A 15712-nucleotide genomic window follows, 5' to 3' on the forward strand; every position below is an offset into this window, starting at 1 on the left:
CATGTGAGGCCCTGGGAAGAGAAAAGGCACTGCATTTTATTTCCTTGAATGTCACCTCTTTAGCTTTTGGCTGCTCTTTTGATTTTCATTCCTCTAGAAATTGATCCGAAGAAGCCAGTAAACACTGAAAATGAAGTTTCTTTAGGAATGGTGGTGGCAGACTCTGAGATGTTTTTTCCTTTTATATATAAATTGTTTCTTGAAGTAAAATAACTCCTTTCTAGAATTTGCTTTGTGTTAAAGTCTCTTCTGAAAGTATTTTTAGAAAGTCAGGGAGATGATTTATCAAGATTAATTTTATGCTATACCCAAGAAAAATTAGCTCTGTCCAGTAGAAATGTAATGCAAGCCCCAAGTGCGAACTTATATGTAAGTTTAAATTTTCTGGTAGCCACATTTAAAAAGTAAAAAGCAGGTAAAATTAATTTAGGTAATATATTTTATTTAATCCAGATATCTAAACTATTTCAACATATAATCAATATAAAATTACTAGACCAGACTAGGTAGCTCATGCCTGTAATCCCAACACTTTGGGAGGCCAAGGTGGGTGTATCACTTGGCCAGTCATGGTTTTGCATGCCTGTTGTCCCAGCTACTCCTCAGTCTGGGAGGCTAAGGCAGGAGAATTGCGTGAATCTGGGAGGTAGAGGTTGCAGTGAGCTGAGATCGTGCCACTGCCCTCCAGCCTGGGCAACAGAGCGAGACTCCACCTCAAAATAAATAAATAAATAAATAAAAATAATAAATATAAAATTGTTAATGAGATATATTTCATTCGTTTTTCTACACTATGCCTTCAGAATCTGGGATGTATCCTATACGCAACTCTCAATTTGGACTAACCACATTTCAAATGTTAGTAGCTGCATGTGGCTAATCGCAAGTATATTGGACAGCACAGATTCATGCAGTTTATTAATCGATAGCATAGTCTCACGTTTAAATGAATTTTGGGAAGAACAGTCTACATTCATAGTGATATCCAGTGTTGCTGCTCTCCGCTACAAATAGTATCTTCATCTTTATCAACTCAACACAGTATTAGAGAAAGAAGAGATTGATAAGCAGTTCAGAAATTAAAAAGGGGAAGTGCTGTTTAGCATATCAGTTATAAAATGCTAAAACTGCTTTAAGTTAATCTGATGTGCTCACTTCAGTATTGTTTACAGGATAGCAAAGATAAACTTAGAAAATAACCCTCATAAAAACTATTTTCTTTGTAGTTATGATGAATTACAGATTTTGATGAGGTATTTGTGTTCATGAAATTTTGCTTAGTATGCTTGGGCCCTTCTCTGGATACCTGGATACCTGCAAAGCCAATCTAAATTGACCATTGATTACACATGGTAATTTCTTCATCTGAAGCCCACATCTTCCCCCAACCACCCTGCCCTGTTTTTAGTTTCCACTACAAACATATTTTTAAAGAAATGAGACTTAGAAGGGTCATATTTCTCTTTCTAGCCTTCATCTCGAAATTCTGCCTCAGCAACAACCCCTCTAAGTGGAAACTCATCCAGACGAGGAAGTGGGGACACCAGCAGCTTAATAGATCCAGACACCTCATTAAGTGAATTGCGGGTAAACTGAAGTTTTTGGTTTTCTTTTTAAAAGCAGTTTTTTGACTTCTTGGTGATATACTGGAACTTTTAACCTTTAATGTGACTTAGTAGAAAGACGGAATATGATTTCTTTATTAAAAAATAAGTACAGTACAAAAGTGTGACTCAGGTGTTTCAGAGCTTGAAAGGAAGGAGATGAGTTAATTCTTTTTTCTGTCCTCTTTCCTGAAAATTTGATGGTGTTGGAATTTCTGCTAATTTACAGATGCCAGAAAAGACCACTTTGTAATGTATGTAAAATTAATTCTCTCAGAAACAACTGGCCATGTTTTAAATGGAAAATATGTGGGTGTACAAAGAACTAGATTGTGGGAATTATTAGTTTTTTGAGCCTTGATGGTATTCAGCTGCTTGAACATAGTTATCTCTCAGTTTTTCGTAGTAATAGAAGTGTAATAATATTTGGGTAACAGAAATACCTGAGATAATGAAAAGCTTATTTGACTCATTAATTAAGTCTCCATCTTTATTAACCCCTTTATTTAGAAAAAGAGTACTTTAAAAAATATATATTTTATTTGCTGAACTTGCTATTTGTGAAGCAAGGGGTAGTAAGAGAAATTGTATACATTCGTTCACTCAAGATTTATTGAGCACTTGGCCTTGGAGATTTAAGAGGCAAAATACATTCTGGCCTTCAGGATTTCCCTGTTTCATAGGGAAGACAAACCGATACAAACCAATAAAACCAGGTGGTGTTATACAATGGTAGTAGCAAGAATGGGGCTGTTAAGGTAGTTCAAAAAAGCATGATCTAAATTGGACCAGGAGAAGAGATAACAAAAAGCTTTTCAGAAAAGACGAACTCTGAGCTAAGGTTTAAAGGAAAAATAAAAATTAACCAAGCAAAGAAGTTGAAGGGGAAAGGCTTTCTCAAGGAGATGCATTCAGAGAACCCAGAAAGCTACCTGTATAGCAAAGTTGCCAGAGGGTAGGATGAGAAGTGAAGAATAGTAGCATGTAAGAGAGAAGGCTGGAAAAGTAGTGGGGGGCCAAATCACAAAGCATCTTGTATGCTAGCCTGAAACGAATTCAGTTTTACCCTGACAATTATGGGATCTATCTAGGAGAGCAACACTATCTGCTTTGCATTCTTAAAAAATAACTTGATCACAGTCAGAGGAAGCATTGCAGGCCAGAAGAGCAGTGGTTCAACAATGAGGATGAGGTGAGCAAGTCAAAACTGCAAGGGGAGAAAATGTGATAAACTTGCTCTGGAGTGAATATGAGAGACTGGGAATTGGTTGGGCAATAGGTAGGGAGAGAGAAATTTAAGAAAAGGTTTTTAGCTTTCTTTTGAAGGTGAGATCGATTATTGTTTTCTTTGGTTGGGTTGAGCCAGTAGAGAGAAGATGAAGGTTGAGGAAGGAGAGGGGTAACTGACAGATCAAAGTGCCTGAGTGGGTGAGAGGAGAGTCCAGGACTCAGATGGATGAGCTTGCCTGGACTGGAGGTCCCCTCTTCACTGGTGGGGAGGTAGAGGACAGGTGGTGACTGAGATTGTAGGTAGGGGCTCATCTGAGTGCAGTAGTGTTTACAAGTAATTGATCACAAGCAGTTACAGATTTATTTGTTCCTTCTCCACCTTCATTGCTTCACTTGACTAGCCTTTAAAAAAAAATTTGTCACCCCTGTAATCCCAGGACTTTGGGAGGCCGAGGCAAACGTATCATGAGGTCAGGAGTTTGAGACCAGCCTGGCCAACATAATGAAACCTTGTCTGTACTAAAAATACAAAAAATTAGCTGGGCGTGGTTGTAGGCACCTGTAATCACAGCTACTTGGGAGGCTGAGGCAGGAGAATCGCTTGAACCCAGAAGGTGGAGGTTGCAGTGAGCCGAGATCGCGCCATTGCACTCCAGCCTGGGCGACAGTGCGAGACTCCATCTCAAAAAAAAGAAAAAAAAAAAAAAGAAAAAAAAAATTGTCGGTAGGGTTGGAAAAAGAGTCTGACTTATGAAAGTGGGTTAGGGGGTTAGGGGAGGATGGAGAGACTTGCAACAGTGGCAGAGAAGGAGAGCACCTAGGCCAGCATGGCCATTGGTTTGAAGGTGTCAGTATTAATTGAACTCTTAACAGCTCTTACTGTGTACCAGACATAAGTGCCAGGTGGAAAGTTGAATAAGATGAACTCTTGCCATTAGCTGCTGCATTCTAATGGGACAAAAGGATATGAGGACAAGGCCTTCCAGCCTTAGACTTAGCTTGCTTTTGTCAACAACTTGTTTTTTCTTCCTTGAGAGAATGACCTTCTTGAAGGAAGTGTTATTTTTGTATCCTAGCATCTGCCTCCTAATAGGTCCTTCGTAAATGTCTATTGAATGAATCAATGAGTAAAAGACAGTCAAACCTATTGGAGAGGCAATGAAGGAGGCAGGGAAAGTATAATACCAAAAATGTGTATAATCAGCTTTTAATAATTGATCCTGCTTGTAACTGCAGAATTGTATTTAGGGCCCTGTACAGTTATTTCAGACATAAATCGAGCACTCAGAATAGACCTTATATAACAAGGTCAGGCCCAGGGAAACAATATTTTCCATTTAAAATTTGACCAGTTTCACTTTTCTTATAAGGATTATGGTAACATTTGGAGCAAGTGCTTTTCTCATCATTTAAATGGTATCCTCAGGATAGAATATCTCATTTGACATTCTGTTCAAAATGTTTAACTTCCTTTCCTTTACTCCCTTTCTCTCAAGTTAATTGTGGCCAGTAACCAAGTCATTGAAAGAAAACTTTGTTCATATTCATTTATTATATTTTTTAAAAACTTTTGCATGATTCATTAAAATTGGCTCCTTCTTATTAATTTACTGTATATTTTACTAGTTCTAGGTGAAGCATTATGTTAAAAATTTTAAGTGATTTATAAAATATTAAGTTGTATGATTTTAAATGTTATTTACTGTCTCTTATTTACTGTATATTTTACTAGTTCTAGGTGAAGCATTATGCTAAAATTTTAAGTGATTTATAGAATATTAAAAGTTGTATGATTTTAAATATTATAATTTATATAGCTTTTTCCTCCATGTATAGCCCTGTCCCCGTTTGCTACGCTGTTATTAACAGAATTTAATGCCAAGAAAATATTTAACATTAGATTGATTACTCTAGACCTTCCCCCAGTCCCACTATCCCCTGACCTATTTGCCCTTTTCAGTGGTTGGGAGTGGGAGTTATGTTTTTGTACTTTGATTTCTCTGCTTTTAGTCTGGAATATACAAAAGTGAGTCACATTTCTTCTGAATCCTTTGTGATTTAAGATATGTTTGTGCATGGTTTTATGCAATGGTTCATTCCTATGTCCTGCAGGATATCTATGACCTTAAGGACCAGATACAGGATGTAGAAGGGAGATACATGCAGGGGCTTAAAGAACTAAAGGTATCAGGGCCCATTCTGCAGCCCAAGCATGCTCTGTATGCAGAAGTGTTGGCAGTGGTGGCTTTGCAAGTTCTGTTAACCAACTGCACATAGCTTTACTAACAGTGTTTGTCTTTCAAGCATGTGCTTAACCTGCAGTGCATAGAAATGGTGAACTTTCAATCTCTGCTTATGTTTAAATGTGTAGTAGAGTTTTTAAGTATTCAGCAGAAGATATCATTTACAGTTTTTTTTCTCTTTTTTATTTTTTCTTATAGAGACAGGGTCTCACTATGTTGCCCAGGCTGGTCTCGAACTCCTGGGCTCAAGCCGTCCTCCTGCCTTGGCCTCCCAAAGTGCTGGGATTACAGGCATGAGCTACCTCACCCAGCCTCTTTTACAATTTTAAAACCTTGTAAAGTACATGCATATCCCTTGTGTCTTAGCCATACAAAATTAAATTGGTCAAACACCTAAAAAAATACTAAGAATATTTTTATTGAGAATTGGACCTCAAAATTCTTCCACGCTAAATGAAAAAGTGTTGCATATTTCTGTTACCAAACTCAGTCAGTATTAAATGTGGGAGGAAGTAGCAACTGAGACACCATTATTATAAATATCCCCCCCTGGAGGAAGGAACATGAAGACATGAGGCCTATATTTTCTTTTGGCTTGGATTTTTTTTAACCTATAGGTCAAAAATGATGACACAGATCTAGTGCCTTAAAGAATTTGGAGGTAAATGTAAATGGTCTTTATCTTTTCCCAGAAAGGATGACTAACATTTTTTAATGTAAATGTGTGAGGCAGACAGTTTGGTTGTAAATAGCATTGGTTATCATGCTCTTCTTTCCTCACATTTCATTCTGAAGTTCAAGCCTCGTGTTATGAAGAAACCAGAAGTTTATTTAAACACATGTATGTCCTGATTTGAAATCAAAATACACACTACAGGCCAGGCACGGTGGCTCACGCCTGTAATCCCAGCACTTTGGGAGGCCGAGGCAGGCGGATCACCTGAGGTCAGGAGTTTGAGACCAGCCTGGCCAACATGGCGAAACCCTGTCTGTACTAAAAATACAAAAAATTCACCAGGCATGGTGGCAGGCGCCTGTAATCCAAGCTACTTGGGAGGCTGAGGCAGGAGAATTGCTTGAACCTGGGAGGTGGAGGTTGCAGTGAGCTGAGATGGTGCCATTTCACTCCAGCCTGGGCAACAGAGCGAGACTCTGTCTCAAAACAAACGAAAAACAAAAAAGCAAAATACCCACTACACCTCTAAAAAAACAAAAAGCAAGACATTTAGAAAGATGACTCAGGATATATCCAAAGGACAAAGCATGGACTTCATGGGCAAGGATTTTGTCATCTTCCCTGGCATGATTTGGAGTAGCCTCACTATCAGCCAAACTCTTCATGCAAGTGATATGGTTCATGAGAAACAGAGTAAGACTCAGGACCCAAAAAGGTGAGAAGTCCGATGGGAAGTGCCCATGAGGGAAGCCTGCAAGTTGCTGATAGGGCAGCATGAGTTTGTCGGTAAATATCAGAAGAATTACAGAATTAGTTGATGTTCTCATTTAATCTTACTCCTTTAATCTTCAGGATTTAATCTCTCTTTTAAGGTTTTAGAGATACGACTTTTGGAAATATCTTGGATCAAACAAATCGGTACATCAAATAAATATGCTTATATTAAAGTCACATGTGTAACAGTGTATCAGGAAAGCAATCGTGTGATTCAGGGGCATTCTTACTGTCATTTTATTTTATTTAAAACTTTTTTTCCTTTCATATTAGATCTACCATTTATTGCATTCTTTGACGAATACAAAGGAACAGATTAGATTTGAGATTTGAACAGATGAGATCCCTTTTCCTAATTCATGCCAGAGTATAATTGAACTTGACTTCAGATTACATTTATCCTTGACACTTGAAGTGGGGAAAAAAACCATAAAAATAAAGAAAAGATTGTCTGATTGGTGACCAAGCATGGTGGGATGATGCATCATATTGAAAAAGGATGTTGGCTCATTGCTTGTGACATTACTCTTAACTATGTTTGCCTTTGGGATGTTCTCTACCACTCTCCCCTCCACCCTTTTATCGGGAAAGTTTATTATTACTAATACAGCATTTGCCCATGCTGTACTAGTATATAGTGTACACTGTTACCCAGAAAATGCAGTAAAATATTAATTGTAAAATTTAACTGATCTATTTCTTAAAAGATTAATGATTTTGTAAGTCAAACGACTAAACCCATTAACCCATTTTAAAAACTATTAAAATGAATACCTTATTAAATTTAAGTACAGAGTTACAGCAATAAATAACAATAGTAAATCTATATCTAGTGACTGAAAACTTTCCAAGATGTATTGAAAAAAGGCAAACTATAGAACAAAATGTAGAGTATATAATTTGTATTAAAAATATATATGAAGTCAAGGGTATATATTTTATACTGTAAACAAATAGGAAATGGCCTGAAAGATAATCTACCAAACCAATAGCGCTTGTGCCTCTGGAGGGAGCATTGTCAAGGAAGACTTTTGCTTTATTGATATTGATATTTTTTCTGCTATTAGCCTCTCAGATGGATGAGAATTATTTTAAAGTCTGCATTATAGTAAGATACATTTAGATCTATTTAGAGCACTGTATAATTGACTTTGCTTATATTCTTTGTTTTGGTTAAATTTGTTTCTAATCATAGTTTAAATCTTACCTGACAGCTTAATTCTGGTTTATGAAGCATTATTAAAAGTGTGTGTGGCCGGACACGGTGACTTATACCTAAAATCCAGTTTTAGAGGCCAAAGCGGGTGGATCACTTGAGCCCAGGAGTTTGAGATCAACCCGGGCAACATGGTGAAACCTTGTCTCTACAAAAAATTAGCCAGGTGTGGTAGCACATGCCTGTGGTCCCAGTTACTTGGGAGGCTGACATGGGAGAATCACCTGAGTCTGGGGAGGTTGAAGCTGCATAGCTGAGGTTGTGCCACAGTAGTCCAGCCTGGGTGACAGAGTGAGACCCTGTCTCCAAAAAAAAAAAAAAAAAAAAAGGTGTGTATGTTTGTATTTTTATTTAGATGTAATTCACGTTCCATAAAAATTTACCCATTTAAAATATATAATTCAGTAGTTTTTAGCATACTCACAGAGTTGTGCAACTAGCACCACAACCCATCTTTAGAACATTTTCATCACCCAGAAAAGAAACCCCAATCACTAACTTTCTGTCTCTGTAGATTCGCCTATTCTGGAGATTTATTACAAATGGAATCATACAATATGTAGTCTTTTGTGATTGGCTTTCATTTAGCATAATATATTCAATATTCACCCATGTCGTATTATCTGTCAGTCTTTTTTTAATGGCTAGATAGTATTCCACTGTATGGATTTGCTGCATTTTGTTAATCCATTTGTCAGTTAATAGGCATTTGGGTTGTTCATACTTTTCTGGCTATTATGAATAATGCTGCTGTGAACATTTGTGTACAAGTGTTTGTGTAGACATATCTTTTCAATTCTTTTTGGTAGATTGCTAGGAATAGAATTGGTGGGTCTTATGGTAACACTATATTTAACATTTTGAGGAATTGTCAAACTGTTTTCCAAAGTAGCTGCACCATTTTATGTTCCTACCAGCAATGTATGGGAGATCTAGTTTCTCCACATCCTTACTAACACTTGGCTTCTGTGTTTTTGATTATAGATTATAGCCATCCTAGTGAATGTGAAGTGGTATCTTATTTTGGTTTTCATGTGCATTTTCCTAATCACTAATGATGTTGAGCATGTTTTCCTGTGCTTATTTGCCATTTGCATATCCTCTTTGGAGAAATGTCCAGGTCCTTGCCCATTTTTAAATTGATTTGTGTGTCTTTTATTGTTGAGTTGTAAGAGTTGTTTATATATTATTCTGCATGTAAATCCCTTATCAGATATAATATTTATAAATATTTTCTCCCATTCTGTGGGTTATCTTTTTACTTTCTTGATCATATCATTTGCAGCATAAAAGTTTTACATTTGCGCCAGGCGTGGTAGCTCACACCTGTAATACCAGCATTTTGGGAGGCTGAGGTGGGCAGATCATGAGTTCAGGAGTTTGAGACCAGTCTAGCCAACATAGTGAAACCCATCTCTACTAAAAAATACAAAAAATTAGCCAGGTGTGGTGGTGTGCGCCTGTAATTCCAGCTATGCAGGAGGCTGAGGCAGGAGAATTGTGTAAACCCAGGAGGTGGAGGTTGCAGTGAGCCGAGATCGTGCGATTACACTCCAGCCAGGGCAACAGTGTGAGACTCCATCTCAAAAAAAAAAAAGAAAAAAAGTTTTATATTTGGGTGAAGTCTCTTTTTGGTTTATAATGCTTTTTGTTTGTTTGTTTGTTTTTGAGACAGGGTCTCACTCTGTTACCCAGGCTGGGGTGCAGTGGCACAATCTTGGCTCACTGCAACCTCTACCTCCTGGGTTCAAGTGATTCTCCTGCCTCAACCTCCCGAGTAGCTGAGATTACAGGCACCCACCACCATGCCCGGCTAATTTTTGTATTTTTAGTAGAGATAGGGTTTCACCATGTTGGTCAAGCTGGTCTTGAACTCCTTACCTCAAGTGATCTGCCTGCCTCAGCCTCCCAAAGTACCGGGATTACAGGCGTGAGGTACCACACCCGGCTAGTTTATAGTGCTTTTGGTATATCTAAAAAACCATTGCCTATCCCAAGGTCATGAAGATTTATCCATATTTTCTTTGAAGCGTTTTATTGTTTTAGCTCTTACATTTAGATCTATGGCTCTTGGTGAGTTGATTTTTGTGTATGGTGTGAGGTAGGAGTCCAACTTCATTCTTTTGTTTGTGGGTATCCACTTGTCCCAATACCATTCATTCTTTTCCCATTGAGTTACATGGATCCCTTTGTCCAGATTAACTGATTGTAAATGTAAGTTCTGGGCTCTTAGTTCCATTTCACTGATAAACATTTGCACTAGTAGTTTTAAAATTTATTTCCATAAATGATTACTTTTCCTGTGTGAAACATTTTTTTTTTTAGCTTTAAAAAAAGTCACTAGGCAGTAGTAATTACCAAAGTAGATACAGTTACACACAAAAAAAATGTGAGCTATTTTAGGCAGAAAATTTTGAGATATGTAACATTTCAGGCATTTTGTGGTACCTTTTCTTTTTTTTTACATCAAAACTGTGGCATTAGATCAACCTCTTTATTTTATTTTGTTTTATTTTATTGATTGATTGATAGAGATAGGGTCTCACTCTGTCACCCAGGCTGGAGTGCAGTGGCACGATCTCTGCTTACTGCAGCCCTGAACTCCTGGGCTCAATCAGTCTTCCCACCTAGCATCCCAAGTAGCTGGGGCTACAGGTGTGCACCACCCTGTCTGGCTAATTTTTGTATTTTTTTTTGTTGAGACAGGGTTTTGTCATGTGGCCCAGGCTTGTCTTGAGCTCCTGGGCTCAAGCAGTCTACCCACCTTGACCTCCCAAAGTGCTGGGATTACAGAGATGAGCCACTGTGCCTGGCCAAGCTTTTTTAATATTAATTTTTATATTGCTTAAACATGACTGAAATTTGGATAATTGCTAGAAAAAAATATTTACCTTTACATTAGCGTTTTTATGCAGAACAGGAACGTACTAAAAACAACTGTCTAGAAAGTGGCAAAATTCAAATGAGTATGAAGTTCACTTATGTAAAGAGAGGCTGTATTTTGTGGTATCACTGCATTCTGAACACCAGTCTGTTATTAAAATTATAAGAGTAAAATTTCTGAAAATATTGACGATTTTTCATTTTATGACTCTTACAGATATACGTTGTTTGCACTCCTTTTCTTCTTTCAGAGGCTATATTGCTGCTTAATTTTGTTTTCTTGGGGAACAGCACATATTGTTCTTATAAAGGCATTATTGGCTTATTATTGTCTTCCTGTTTCACGTGCATGTTACTAAACAAGGAGTTCCCCAAACCGCTTGTATTTTATGAAAATGCATCTTTATGTGTTTGTGGCAGTGCTATAATTTCCTGTTATATTGCATATATTCAATTAACATATTTTAGATATCAGACTGATGACTTCAACTCTCATTTAGGAATCTTTGTCTGAAGTGGAAGAAAAATACAAGAAAGCCATGGTTTCCAATGCACAGTTAGACAATGAGAAGAACAATTTGATCTACCAAGTAGACACACTCAAGGATGTTATTGAAGAGCAGGAGGAACAGATGGCAGAATTTTATAGAGAAAATGAAGAGAAATCAAAGGTAATGCTTATCTTATATAAAGTGATGGAAGTGATATATAAAGTGATGGAAGATTGCAGCATACTTACTTAGGAATGATGTTTCAGTCAAAACTGAATGGCCCAAGGAAATTGACAGAACACCATGAGATATCAGGCCCTGAAGTAATTTTTTTATTTAAAAAAAATATTTTCTTAAGGAAAAGCTTATGTCTTCTGTTAAGTTTCTGAAAATAGAATACAACTCAAGTTTTATCTTCATTTTCTGTCTCTTAATTGGGACTGTAATTACAGTGTGTTACTTATTTCTTCCGGTTACAAGTGACTGGAGCTCCCGCAAAGCTCCAAAGACTGTCAGTAAGATGATTCATTTTTTTTTCTATGAACTTCTGAACGGTTCAAGAGAATCCATTTTCTAAGTAATTGGATAGAAGTCTTTAATCAGTTATTTTAAATCGGCAACTTGGAGATGTGGGTCAGAAATTGAAAGATATTTTCTTTAGAGGTTAATAAGCTGTAATGTTATAATGTACAGATGGAGAATAAAATGCATTGTCCAAGGCCCAGATTTGCTCTTTGATAACTGCAGAAAACAAATTGGGTTCTTTTAAAAGCATATGTTTTAGACTTTTTGAAGGGTTGATGTCAGTTCAAGCAGAGGTCAAATGGGTATTATTGCCAGAAATGGATTGCTACTACATTGCCAATATAAAACATTCAGAAAATAATTTAGGAAATGCATGTTGATAAATTGTTAGAAACAACAATCTGAATTTGTGCATAATAAAGGGAGAGAAGCTGTTTATATAACCTCGAAGAGGCCAGCATTATTACTGTAGTCTTTATAGGAATTTCTTTCCTTGAGGACTAGAAATGCCCATTCCAGCCTGTTTTGGTCACATTCAAAAAGTGTTAGGAAGTGTGCCAGGCGTTTGGAGGAGAGGGATGAATAGACCAGAGCACAGAGGATTTTTAGGGCAGTGATACTATTCTGTATCATAATGGTGGATACATGTTGTTATGATACATTTGTCCAAAAGTATAGAATGTACAATACCAAGAGTGAACCCTAATGTAAACTCTGGACTTTGGATGATAGTGATTTGTCAATGTTGGTTCAGTGACAGGACAAAATGTACCACTCTAGTGTGGGTTGTTTATAATAGGATAGACTGCATGTGTGGGGACAGGGAGTATATGAAAACTCTCTGTACTTTAAACATAATTTTACTGTGAATCTAAAACTGCTCTAAAATTGTTTATTTAGGACTGGTATTTAGATGGTGAAAAAGAGGCTTCTAGTTGTTTTCATATTGGACTGACAGTGGCCCACTGAAGAGCATTATATATGTTAAATAGGTATATCTTTGATTCTTCTTGTATATCCAATAGGCCATTTTTGGAGATTTTGAGCCATCACGCTTTTCCTAGAGCCTCTGGACTCCTTTTTTTGCTGTCCCACATATTTTTTCTTATCTATTTTTGCCTCTTTGTTTGTAGCAGACTAGAGTAAAAATCTCATGCTAATTATTTAATGGTCACTACTAAAATGAATTATCTTTCCATCATCTCAAATATCCTTCAGCATTTTTAAAAATGAAGAAAACCCTTATAATTAGCTATTTTAACCAACTTAGTTTTTCCCTCCATCATTTTAGAAGGCAATAGAGTTATTTTAGTATGCATAGATTTTTTTTCTTAATCTTGTCCTTTTTTTCTTTTGGAGACAAGGTCTTACTCTGTAGCCCAGGCTGGAGTGGAGTGGCACAAGTATAGCTCACTGCAGCCTCTGTCTCCAGGCTCCAGTGATCCTCCCACCTCAGCCTCCTGAGTAGCTGGGACTACAGGCATGTACCACCACGCCTGGCTAATTTAAAAAAAAAATTTTTTTATAGAAACAGGGTTTCACCATGTTGCCCAGGCTGGTCTCGAACTCCTGGGCTCAAGCAATCCACCCACCTTAGCTTCCCACAGTTCTGGGATTACAGTTGTGAGCCACCGTATCGGGCCTTGTTGTACTTTTCAAACCTAAAATGTATTAAGTTTTTTTTTAATACCCTGGAAATTTGCTTCATGTAGACTTTGTGACAGTATCTCTCTCTAACATGTCTTTATCCCGAGCTCTCTTGTTCTAAACAACTATTGCTTTATACAGTAGAATGTTTATATTCAGAGATACACAAAGAGGTCAGGCACTCTGGTGTATTTCATTACAGAAGCAGGTAGTGAGAGTAGAGAAGGACCGTTCAATAATAATTATACAGTATTAATAAAATTTTTCAAAATGTCTTTAGTGTCTCCTCCTGGAATTACAATAACTATTTTGTTTTATATTTTAATTTAATTTAATTTTATTATTTTTACAGACAGGGTCTCGCTCTGCTCCCCAGGCTGGAGTGCAGTGGCACGATCGTAGCCCACTGTAACTTTGATCTCGTGTGCTCAAGTAATCCTGAGTAGCTAGAACTGTAAGCACATGCCACCATGCCTGGCTGTTTTTTAAAAATCTTTTTGTGGAGATGGGGCCTTGCTACATTGCCCAGTCCTCCTTCTTTGACCTCCCAAAGTGTTGGGATTACAGGCATGAGCCACTGCGCCCGGCCCATTGTTTCTCTTTTAAAGCATAATCAAAAGACCATTTCACACCTGTAAAATTAACAATAATTCATATTACATATCCAATCAATGTTAAAATTTCAGTAGTTTCAAAATGTCATAAATGATTTTTCTTTTTTACACTTAAAAAAATCAGGATCCAGTACGTTTCACACCTTGGAATTAGCTGATAAATCTTTTAAGTCTCTTTTCATGTATAGGTCCTCTTTCATGTTTTTTCTCCTTATAATAAATATGTTGAAAATATAAAATATTAAGAAACTGGGTTGCTTAATATTTCCCAGTCTTACAGGTTTTTCCATTTTCATCCCCTTAGTGTCTTTACCATGTTCCCCTTTCCTCTGTATTCTCTGTAAGTAGGTAGTTAGGCATAGAGGCTTAATCAAATATAACTTCAGTTTTTTTGGAAAACCTGCTTCATAGATGGTGCAGTTGTCTTCCTTCAGGAGGCCCAGATGTGTGGCTGGCTGTTAATGCTGTAGATACATGCTTAGATCCTTCAGTTGACTAGGGACTGCAAAATGGGATGTTCTGATTTTGTCATTACCAATTTATTTTATTTTATTTTATTTTATTTTATTTTTTATTTTATTTTATTATTATTATTTTTGTTTTGTTTTGTTTTGTTATTTATTTATTTTATTTTATTTTATTTTTTTAGACAGAGTTTCGCTCTTGTTGCCCAGGCTGGAGTGTAATGGCGCAATCTCAGCTCACTACAACCTCTGCCTCCCTGGGTTCAAGCGATTATCCTGCCTTAGCCTTCTGAGTAGCTAGGATTACAGGCATGGACTACCACGCCTGGCTAATTTTGTATTTTTAGTAGAGATGGGGATTCACTATGTTGGTCAGGCTAGTCCCGAACTCCTGACCTCAGGTGATCCACCCACCTTGGCCTCCCAAAGTGCTGGGATTATAGGCGTGAGCCACTGTGCCCAGCCTATTTAATGTTATTTTTAAGCAACTTTATTGAGATATAATTCGAATAACATACAAATCATCCATTTAAAATGTACAATTCAGTGGTTTTTAGTATATTCACATATATGTGTAACCTTCATCACAGTTACTTTTTAGTATCATCCTCCTTTCCCCCAAACCCCTCAGTTGTAAGTAACCACTAATCTACTTTCTATCTATAGAGTTCCCTATTCTAGACTCATATGAAAGGAATCATATAATACATGGTCTTTTGTGACTGGCTTCTTTCACTTAGCATGATGTTGTACCATGTATTGGTACTTAATTCCTTTTTATAGCCTATTAATATTCCATTTTTTGGGTATGCTACATTTTCTTTATCCATTTGTGCATTGATTGACATTTGGGTTGTTTATACTTTTTCCTGTTAAGAATAATGCTGCCATAAACATTTGTGTACAGGTTGTTTTTGGACAAAGTTTTCTTTTTCTTTTTTATTTTAAGAGATAGGGCCTTTTAAGAGATGTTGCCCAGGCTGGTAACTCCTGGCCTCAAGCAATCTTCCTGCCTCTGCCTCCCAAAGTGTTGGAATTACAGGCATGAGCCACTGCTCATGGTCTGGACATATGCTTTCCTTTTTCTTAAGTATATACTTGGGAGTGGAATTGCTGATTCATACGATAAATCTGTGTTTAACCATTTGAACAGTGCCAGACTGTTTTCCGAAGTGGCTGCACCATTTTCTATTCTCACACCAGCAATGTATGCAGGTTTTGATTTCCCCACATCCTCACCAACACTTGTTATCTGTCCTTTTTATTCTAGCCATCCTAATAGGTGTGGTTTGATTTGCATCTCCCTGGTGACTAATGATTTTGAACATATTTTCATGGGCTTATT

The 15712-nt window shown here is 37.1% G+C and overlaps 1 protein-coding gene across 31 annotated transcripts in view; it reads left to right on the forward strand.

Annotated features, from left to right (window-relative positions):
* The window catches only part of LRRFIP2 (LRR binding FLII interacting protein 2), a 177270-nt gene that overhangs the window by 135113 nt on the left and 26445 nt on the right, over window positions 1–15712 (forward strand). For 23 of the 31 annotated variants that reach the window (XM_009201192.4, XM_009201208.3, XM_017955596.2 and 20 more), the window contains 3 exons: window positions 1471–1587; window positions 4947–5018; window positions 11127–11297. In XM_009201192.4, coding sequence (XP_009199456.1) covers window positions 1471–1587; window positions 4947–5018; window positions 11127–11297 — 360 coding nt within the window. The remainder of the gene's footprint in view (window positions 1–1470; window positions 1588–4946; window positions 5019–11126; window positions 11298–15712) is intronic. The other 8 variants (XM_009201209.3, XM_017955604.2, XM_021934574.1 and 5 more) reach the window with 1 other exon arrangement.

Source organism: Papio anubis, chromosome 2, assembly GCF_008728515.1.
Source record: "Papio anubis isolate 15944 chromosome 2, Panubis1.0, whole genome shotgun sequence".
Classification (NCBI taxonomy): Eukaryota; Metazoa; Chordata; class Mammalia; order Primates; family Cercopithecidae; genus Papio; species Papio anubis.